We start from the raw sequence: 10,980 nt of genomic DNA, 5'->3' as shown, positions 1-10,980 counted from the left end.
ATATACACTATAATACTTTTAATATATATTTATTTTTTATTTTATATTAATATTATGAAAATGATAATTTTAATACTTATAAAATTTATATAGCAAAATGTGTTTTTTGCACATTAATTCAAATATTAAATGTTTATGTAATAGTAATTGATGTTAAAAAAATTAAAAAATGAATAAAAAATAAAAACCCTACCCACCCCCCGACCCCTTTTTTTCCTTTCTTTCTTCTCTTCTAATTGGGTGCCGCTCCTTGCCTCCTTCAGTCGAGTCCTTTATCTGGTGTTCTTCCCCGACCCCAACTGTGGGCCTACCACGCCAAGCTCGTCAGCTGCTGACCTACCACGCCAAGCTCGGGTCCTTCATCGGTTGATCTGCCTTTTCTCTCCAACCGGGCAACCCTAGCGACGCCCTGCCGGTTGTGTCATTCCCCTTGGTTTGAGTGTGAGTTTTTAACATCAAACTCATTTTAGTTTGCCACTTGATGCCTTTTCTCTCCACTTGCCGACTGCATGTCTACCGCCTAGAGTTACTATTCTGAATTTGGTATTCATTACACTAAACTGGAAATTCCTATTTTATGGGTGTTTTTGAAAATCATTACTAAATTGATGTAATTATCATGACATATCTAGGAACAGAAAAATACAAAGTTCTGTTGTTGTATACCTTTTGAGTCACATCTATCTATCTCATTCCATGACTAATGCTATTGATTTGGTTGGTCCTAGGCGCTCTGCTTTGTTTTAGCAATTCAATGGCATTTTTGAGTTGCTGATTGAAGATGCTCTCTTAACTCACTAATTCTTCTATAAAAGTTTAAACTCAAGCATGTCAAGCAACATAATAGCTATTGGATCAGGTTTAATAGTTGTGAGATACTTACTAGGGAAACGAGCAAAGAAAGGTAATATTTCTTTGGACATATGGTTTAACTTCTCTGTTGCACGTAGGTTGAATCTCTTGACTAGGGCTAGACATTTTTTTATAGTTCGCCAGAAATCTGAAACATTTCCTAAAAATTTTAGATTAAGTAGTCTGTGGGGTTGTAATTGAGCAAATACTAATCATTTGTGGCTCCGTGATTGGGATAATTTCAAACTTAAATGAGTTTGATGTTAAAAACTCACACTTAAACAGAGAAGTGAGGTGCAAAACTAAGTTCATTCTTAATAATTGTTATGCAAACAAGATTTGATGCTTCAATTAGGGCTGTCTGTTACTGCAAAATTATACTAGTTTATTGAATGCTTCAGATAGTTTTTTGGAGTTGATGTGTTGCCATTGTTGTCTGTTAATATCTTAATGATATTAGTATTGTATGTTACTGAAAAATGATACCCTAAGAATTAATGGAACATGCCAATGTCGATGTTGTCATTAGTTTACGAGAGAGTTTTTCATTACCTCATATTGCAATTAGTACTTTCAGACTTGATTTTTGGTGATAATATTGTTGTCTAGTTCCCCAGATATTTGTTTTTAGTTATTTAATTTTAAGTTTAAGATTTTTGTTTTTGATTATTTAAATTTAAATTTTAATATTTTTGTAGAAGAAAATTTAATTAGTAGTTAATTTTATGAAATACGTAGAGAAATATTGTTGTATATGTATACAGATTCGGGTATACATTGAGAAATTGTATGAAGAAGATTTTAATAATTTTTTAATATAATCAGATTTTTAAACGGGTTAGGGTAATTATAGGGTAGTAAAAATGTAATAGGGTTAGGGTTAGGGTATTAATTTTAAAATTATACGGGTAGTTAATAGGGTTAGGGTTCGGGCTTAGGGAAATTACACGGTATATGACCCGTTGACATCCCTAACCCTAGGGGTTAATTTTGTATATCTTGTTTATTTGATGTTTATCAAGATTTGTTTATCAATTGATGATGTTATTGTGTTTTAATTATTTGATTTACGGTTACAAGCCTAAACGTTTCATTGCTTTAACTTCAGTCAAAGGCTAAGGTCGGCTCTAGAAGCATCAAACCAGTGTTCGGTCTGCTTCAAAATGAGATTGGATTTTGGTTTAATTTTGCAGGTGAGTAAGAGAAACACACAAGCAATTAAATGTTGGTATTTGAGAACTGACCACCCTTGTTAAACTTCAATTTTATAAATAATGATACTAGTTTTTCCAACAGATAATAGCACATATATTTTGACTCGTCGACAATACTCATGTTGTTCAATCTAATGCTATCCTAATAAATATAAACCATTTTCCTAGGTTTTTTGATAATTCATGTATGCAATAATTTTTACTATAAAGGCCATTTTGCATCTTACAATGTAATTTTGAATATATATATTATATATTATATATATATTATATATATATATAAATATAATACATATTGAAATGTAGGGTTTAACAAATTGTTTTGTTTCCATCAATACAAATTAGTCTTGATAATGATATTCTATGACACTTAGAATTATAGAGTGTCGGGAGATCGCTCTTGGATGTACCGTCAATTACAGAATGGATTCATTACAACTGAATTTGTAAATGGAGTTACTAAATTTATTAATTTTGCATGTTCGAAGACTACATTTATGTGGAAGAATAAAATTAGATGCCCTTGCACACGATGTAGTAACAACAAGTTCTTAGATAAAGATAAAGTCACAGAACACATCCTAAACCGTGGTTTTACTAGGGCTTACACAATTTGGAGTTTACATGGGGAAGATCTATGTTGGACAATCATCAAGAAGCAAATCTAGAGTCGAACCATCCCTTAGATTTGAGGGAGATGCTGTTTTTCGAGAACTTACATATGAAGATGAAATAGAAAATTCATATACTAGAATGGTTAGAGATGCTATGCGTCCCAAAGTTGCTTTCAACCANATGGGAATTACTCCTGATTATTATATTCTATGACACTTAGGATTACAGAATGTCGGGAGATCGTTCTTGGATGTACTGTCGATTACAGAATGGATTCATTACAACTGAATTTGTAAATGGAGTTACTGAATTTATTAATTTTGCATGTTCGAAGACTACATTTATGTGGAAGAATAAAATTAGATGCCCTTGCACACGATGTAGTAACAACAAGTTCTTAGATAAAGATAAAGTCACAGAACACATCCTAAACCGAGGTTTTACTGGGGCTTACACAATTTGGAGTTTACATAGGAAACATGATGTTGGACAATCATCAAGAAGCAAATCTAGAGTCGAACCATCCCTTAGATTTGAGGGAGATGCTGTTTTTCGAGAACTTACATATGAAGATGAAATAGAAAATTCATATACTAGAATGGTTAGGGATGCTATGTGTCCCGAAGTTGCTTTCAACCATGGTTCTGAAAATGAGTTGAGCTTTATGGAAGAAGATCCCAATCCAAATGCATCTTCTTTTTACTCTTTGTTAAGCAATGCAGAGGAACCTTTGTGGGTAGGTTGCACAAAGCACACAACGCTTTCAGTTGTGTCGCAACTTTTAAATGTTAAGGCTGAGTACAATTTGAGTGAATCATGTTTTGATCAACTGTTGGAAATAATAAAGAATATGTTGCCATCTGATGAGAATTTACCTATCGACTTTTATAGGATGAAGAAGAAGGGATGCTATGCATCCCGAAGTTGCTTTCAACCATGGTTTTGAAAATGAGTCGAGCTTTGCGGAAGAAGATCCCAATCCAAATGCATCTTCCTTTTACTCTTTGTTAAGCAATGCAGAGGAACCTTTATGGGTAGGTTGCACAAAGCACACAACGCTTTCAGTTGTGTCGCAACTTTTAAATGTTAAGGCGGAGTACAATTTGAGTGAATCATGTTTTGATCGACTGTTGGAGAAAATAAAGAATATGTTGCCATCTGATGAGAATTTACCTATCGACTTTTATAAAATGAAGAAGAAGGTAGCAAAGCTTGGTTTGGGATATATCAAAATTGATGCTTGCAAGAACAATTGCATGTTATTTTATGAGCGATTTGCTACATTTCAGCATTGTCAGGTATGTGGACATCCTCGGTATAAACAGAGGAATTTAAGTGTGAGAAGGCAGAAAAAAATTCCATACAAGATTTTGCGTTACTTGCCACTTATACCGAGGCTTCAAAGGCTTTATATGTCATGTAAAACTGCTGAACATATGACGTGGCATGCGCAACACCATAGTGATGATTGATTCCTTAGACACCCTGTTGATGGTGAGGCTTGGCAACACTTCAACCGCACACATGAATTCTTTGCAATGGAATCTCGAAATGTAAGACTCGGGTTATGTGCTGACGGTTTCAACCCTTTTGGATCCACTGCCAAGCCTTATTCTGTTTGGCCAGTAATGCTTTGTGTGTATAATTTACCCCCATGGATGTGTATGAAACAACAATATATATTTTTTAACATGGTTATTCCAGGTAAGAAAAGTCCAAGTCAAAATATAGATGTTTTCTTGAGGCCTTTGATAGATAAGTTGACTTTATTGTCGCAAGAAGGTGTTGTGACCTATGATGCATATAGGAAACAAAATTTTCATATGAGGGCAGCATTATTGTGGACAATTAATAATTTTCCTGCTTATGGTATGTTGTCAAGGTGGAGTACACATGGACGATTATCATGTCCATATTGCATGGAACATTCTAAATCTTTCATATTGGAACATGGTAGGAAACCTTGTTTCTTTGATTGTCATCAGTAATTTTTGCCAACTAATCATCCTTTTAGGAGCCAGAGAGACAAATTTATTAAAAAAAGAGTTGAACATGACTTACCATTTCCTCGATTATCAGGCGAAGAAATATTGACACGTTTGAATTCGCTTCCTCATCTCCCATTCGGAACAAAATGTGGTGAGCGAAAGAGTTCAGGATATGGTGTTTGTCATAATTGGGTGAAGAAGAGTATATTTTGGTCTCTACCTTATTGGCATACGCTTCTTATTCGTCACAATTTAGATGTTATGCATATTGAACGTAATTTTTTTGAGAATATACTTAACACAGTGATGGATGTTAAAGGAAGGACAAAGGACAACATAAAGGCACAACAAGATTTGAAGGTGTATTGCAAGCGGCAAGAATTTGAATTGGTGGAAAATAATGGAAAACTGTACAAGCCTAAGGCTGCGTACACATTAAATAAGGAGGAAATAAGAAATGTTTGTGCTTGGGTTAAACAACTGAGATTACCAGATGATTTTGCGTCGAACATTTCTCGGTGTGTTAATGAGATTGATGAAAAATTTTATGGGATGAAAAGTCATGATTGTCATGTTTTTATGCAATGATTGCTCCTAATTGTATTCTGTGATATGCTGCCTCAAACAATTTGGGATGCAATTACTGAGATATCTCAAATTTTTAGGGATTTGTGCACAACTGAAATACCTATTGATCATATGGAAACGTTGCAAGGAAAAATATGTGAAACTATATGCAAACTAGAGAAGATATATCCTCCGAGTTTCTTTGACTCTATGGAGCATTTGCCTATTCATTTACCTTACGAGGCCAAGGTTGGTGGACTTATCCAGTATCGATGGATGTATCCATTTGAGAGGTAAAATAATTGTTATTTGTTTTCATATATTTATTTTGAAGAGTTTAAAGTACATCATAAGATTGATGAATATTGTGGTTGTTAGGTTTTTGCAACAGTTGAAGAAGAAAGTAAAAAATCGTGCCTTTGTTGAAGGATCTATATGTGAGGCTTATGTTATCGAGGAAGTTTCCTTATTCTGCTCATGGTATTTTGAACTTGCTGTGCGAACAAGAGTAAATAGAGTGCCACGTAATGATGATGGGGGAGAGGTGGACTCTATGGGTCATCTTTCAATTTTCACTCACCCGAGGCGAGCTTTTGGTTCATGTGATAAATCTCGATTTTTAGATGAGGATGAGTTTTATGCTGCTGAGTTATATGTTTTAATGAATTGTGAAGAGATGCTCCCATATATAAAGTAAGTACCATTAGTTTTTTAACTTGTTAATACCCTATAATGAGGAAATAGACCAACGTATAATTGAAATCTCTTATGGTCCCGGATGTATGATAAGGTGTTACAGTGGATATTTTGTAAATGGTTTCAAGTTTCACACCTTAGATTACGGCCAAAATCGTAAGACAATGAATAGTGGGGTTTGCATAAAAGGGAGTTTTTACAATGATCATGAGCGTGACTTTTATGGCATCTTAGTGGATATAATCGAGTTGGAGTATTTTGGTATAGGAAATAAAGTTGTTCTATTCAAGTGTCATTGGTTTGATACTGAAAAAGGAATAAAGGTAGATCGATTACATGGTCTTGTTGATGTCAATTACAACTCAATACTGGCCAGTAATGAACCATTTGTTTTAGTTGCCCAAGCTCACCAAGTTTATTATAGTAGTTATCCATCAAGAAGAAGAGATTGACGTGATTGGTGGGCAGTATTTAAAACAAAAGCTAGGAGTAGATTTCAAATTCCTATTAGTGGTGATAGAGAAAATGAAAGTGATTTGAAAGAAGGAGTATACCAAGAAGATGTGTCCAATTCAATTACTAGTACTCAATTAGAGGAAGTTGATTTAATAGAGTTAGCGAGTGGTGATTATAAAGAGGTTAATCTATCGATTGAGGATGAAGAAGATGATATTGATAAAGATGAAGATGAAGAAGATGACATGGAAGGAGAAGATAATGAAAATGATGATGAAGATGAAGATGATGATGAAGATGAAGATGAAGATGATGATGAAGATGAAGATGAAGATGAAGATCATGTGGAGCACGACGATTGTGAAACTTATAATGATGATAGTGATAATAATGCAGAACATGAGTTTGATTATTAAGGAAGTGAATGATGACTGTAGGCACGTACGATATTGGTTTAATATTTTCTTTTTACGGTATTGTTGAACTTAAATTTTATAATATTAAAGTATTTTGACATGATGTAAAATTAGAACGTTTGAGTTAAAATCAAGATTTAAATGTTGAAATTAGTTAATATATAATTGCTGCTTTGCTTCTAATAATTAAGAATTATATGTGTCATTGTTGTGAATTGATGTCTTTTATTCTGTTATAATAATAATCATATTAATAATAATTACTAATGGGATTTTAATAATACAATATTACAGGAACGATGGTTAAAGGGAAGCAATCAAAACCGAGACCTAGGTCTTCATATGCATCGACAAGTATGGCTGTGCCTACAAGTTCCCAAGCGTGTGATGATATATCTATTCCACAACAGGTGCAGTAAGAGAATAATGATGCACCATTTGAGACACAGCTTTTGTACGATGCATTTGCAGAGCAAGTAGAAAATGAGACATCTACACATGATATTACAAGATCCCCATCTATTGATTTAGGTGGAAATGTAAATGAGGAATCGTCAAGATCAAGAGGTAGGGGACCCAGTGTAGGACTACAGACTCCTGTAGATCCATCGGACAGACTGCGTATAACTCCTATTGGGGATAGGTATGTTATCTTGTTAAACTTGTTATATTTTTCAACTCAATTTTTAATTTTTTTAATTTTGATATATATAATTATTTGAAATATTTTACAAGCACTTTTTTCGAGAGAGGGGTCACATCTACAATAACAAGGATCATCAAAAATCACTTTCATGGTCCATGGTTGACATGGAGGAAAGTCCATAATGATATCAAAGAGTTAATGTTTCGAAAATTTCAGGTATTATGTTTATTATATATTTATTAAGTGTTTTCTTTTCCATTAATTTGTATAACTTTATTAAATTATTGTATTACATTATGTTGTAGGAAAAGTGTGTTTGGTTTGCAGATAAAGATGTTTTAGTTCGACGCATATGGGAAAAAATTTGTTCCAATCGATTAAGAGACATGCTTTCAGAATAAAGGCATAAAGCAATGACTGAAGCCAAAACTAACAACATTACAGAATGCAGAGGTATGTCGAGGGAATGGATCACAAATGAAATATGGGACAAGTTGATCGATACAGTATGGGGTACAGAAGAGTGGCAAAACAAATCGCGAAAAGCAAGGCAAAATCGTTTAACGCCAAAAGAAGGAAGCATTCCAAAGCACACTGATGGTTCAATTCCTTTTGTGGTTCATGCAAAAAGGATGATATGAATTAATGTTACTCAGAATTAATATGTATGTTTTCCCATGAATTTCATTTAAATTGTTCAACCATAGTTGGATTTCGGTTTTGCTATACATGTTATATATATCAGGATATATATATATATATATATATCGATTATGATTGACTAAATATAATTGTTAATAAATTCAAGCAATTGAGCTGAAACGAGATGTTACTTTCTTGGAAGTTTTCAACCGTACTCATAAACGCTCAAGGAGTCATGGTGATTTTATTGATAACAAGTCCAAGTCTACGAGTGTAAGTAAAAATTTATTAATTTTGACTCTTTCTTCTAAGTTGGTGTTCTACTTCAATATTAATCATTAATGATGGTTTTTATGTAGGAAATGTATAATTCTGTACTATCGCAAAAGTATGGCGATGAGTCATCTTCTCAGCCAAAATTCGATCCACATGCTTGGACTGAAGCAATTGGAGGGAAGGAGACTATACGCACTCACGTGTATGGGTTTGGCACTCGTGTCCCTGCGACAGCTTTACTAACTGGAACACAATCCAATGTAGCAACATCTGAGTCTGCGTGTGGCGCAATCAACTCAAACTTTAACAGTCCCGCAAATGCATTGGAAGAAAAAGTGGAAAATCTTGCACAAAACTTGAATAAGATACATGAGGAAATATGTGGGGAAATACGTGAAGAAATGAGAAATGTGATGACGGAAGGCATGAGTGAATTTATGGCACGTATGGAAACCATGTTCATGAGTAATGCGCGTTCAACCTTGGCGATGCAGGACCTTCAAGACTTGACAAGTAAGAAAAAAAATTCCCTCACATGATGTATAATTTTCAGTGCAAACACTTTGATACTTTTTAAGGATGTTATGTTTAATATTCATATGTATCAAACTATTTTATATATTGTGTGTTAAGGATAATTTCTAATTAGATGTTAGGACATGAATCTCAATTTTGTAATGTGTTTTTCTTTTATATATTTTACAGTTGAATGAGGAATTAAATTTAGTATTGGAAATAAAAATGGTATTTTTTTCTGAAAATTTATTATAAAAATAATAAGTCAAAATATTTCCAACGGAAAATTCCATTGGAATTGCCTTTTCCAATGAAAATTTCCAACGGAATTTTTTTTCAACGGATTTCTAAAAAAAAGGGATAAAATTTCAAATTTTCAACGGATTTCCAATGGAATTTCTGTTGAAAATTTTCAACGGATTTCTAACGAAATTTTCTGTTGAAAATTTTTAACGGATTTCCAACGGAAAGTATTATCCACAAGGCTTGTATCGACGGAATTTCCAACGGACTTTTCCATTAGAAATCCGTTGAAAATAAACATTTCCAACAGAAATTTCCGTTGAAAGTAGCCAAAATTTTTGTAGTGTACACTAATGGAACCCACATTATTGCTTGAGTAAAAAAAAAAGGTTAGGTCTAAGATTTAAATCTATTTTGTTCTACAGAATTCTTCATTCATATGTACCAAAAGAGAAATTAATTATCAATAGAGAATTAGGCCTGTTTGAACAATTCAACAAGGGCTGTTAGATATGTGGACCTTTGAACTCAACAACTTTCCATGTTTATGTCCCTTTTCAACGATGATTTCAACGCATTAAAATATGATATAGTCGTACTCGAATGTTTAATTTATTGATTGGTACATGATTCATGTCTAAAAAGTAAAATTTAAATTCTTTTCCTTCAATTACAAAATACAAAAAAACCTCATCTATCTTGATCTAACAAATAACTAACAGTCAAAATCTGATTTTCAACAACATTTTGGATTAAAAATCATAAAATTTTCTTTCTCTTTGTCGTTTTTTTCTATTTCCTTAAATGCATAGTTGATAGGAACCCTTCATAAATGGATTTTCCTTCATGTCATTGTCAGCCGTTGTTCATATTTTAGTTTCATTTTGATCAAAATACCATTGTTGCTTTGGTAGATGATAAATCACATTCAAAGCATTCAAAATTAGTACAGAACTTAAGCATTTGCCTTTGTCTTGCATGGAACTATAGATAATGAGAATTTTACCAATAAGACGTTCTTTTATCATCTAAATCAATTATTTTCCAACAGCAGAGAGCCGGGGCATGCTTGGGGTAGTGGGTTTCCGTTGTTGATCTTTAGCTAACTTTTCCTACCTTTCAGAGGAGATGGTCGCGGGGTCATTGCTACTTGTTTTTAAGACAAACATGAATGCTTTTTTTTTTTCTTTAAAAGATTGCTACCTATCCATGGAGGATAGGATAAAGACAAACATGAATGGTTATTTTTATTTAAATTCAATATTTTATATTTATTATATGAAATGTGCAAAAGAGTTAAATACAGAAAAAGTGGATTCAAACTCTATTGTTGAAGTAGAGAAATTATACACTAACCAATGAACCAAATGTTCAACTACACCATATTATAATTTTTGTTTCTTCACTTAATTTAAATTCAAATCATTTACCGCATCACTTATTTTTAACAGTTAAATTATCAAATAAAGAGATAGTTAACTTACACATTATGCATTTTGCAATACTATTGTTTTTCGTTTTTGGTCTTTTATCTTTTTGCTACTCGATTATGAGCAACAAGATTTATAAGTATTACACTTGTGGCAGCTTTTATGTTTTTTTTTCTTCTTAAAAATTGTAACTGATAAATTCAAAATTGTGAATATTTTGGGACTTGGACCTAACAAATTCAAAGAATTTAGAGATTTGTTCAATCAAATAATTAAGAAAGTGATGAAAGGAAATAATTAGAGCATAAGCAATTAAAATAAAAAGCACATTCAACTTAATAGTAATTGCATATAACAATTATAAAAAAAATTGAAATCGAATTTGTAATGAATCAAAAGTATAACAGTGCCATATTTGGTTTG

At 32.8% G+C, this 10,980-nt stretch overlaps 1 protein-coding gene across 1 annotated transcript; it reads left to right on the top strand.

Moving 5' to 3' along the window:
* Positions 2,911–4,153, top strand: LOC108661599. The gene is made up of 2 exons (XM_018119049.1): positions 2,911–3,604; positions 3,702–4,153. Exons 1-2 carry the CDS (start codon positions 2,911–2,913, stop codon positions 4,151–4,153), a joined length of 1,146 nt encoding a protein of 381 aa, XP_017974538.1.

The sequence above is a fragment of the Theobroma cacao genome, chromosome 4 (genome assembly GCF_000208745.1).
Source record: "Theobroma cacao cultivar B97-61/B2 chromosome 4, Criollo_cocoa_genome_V2, whole genome shotgun sequence".
Lineage (NCBI taxonomy): Eukaryota > Viridiplantae > Streptophyta > Magnoliopsida > Malvales > Malvaceae > Theobroma > Theobroma cacao.
The sequence above is the reverse complement of the archived record's forward strand: the minus strand, read 5'-3'. Positions and strand labels throughout refer to the sequence as shown.

Coding starts and splice junctions, on each gene's coding strand:
- LOC108661599 (XM_018119049.1), top strand. CDS start 2,911: ATGTCGGGAGATCGTTCTTGGATGTACTGTCGATTACAGAATGGATTC. Junction 3,605..3,701: donor GGGATGCTATGCATCCCGAA/GTTGCTTTCAAC, acceptor TAAGCAATGCAG/AGGAACCTTTATGGGTAGGT.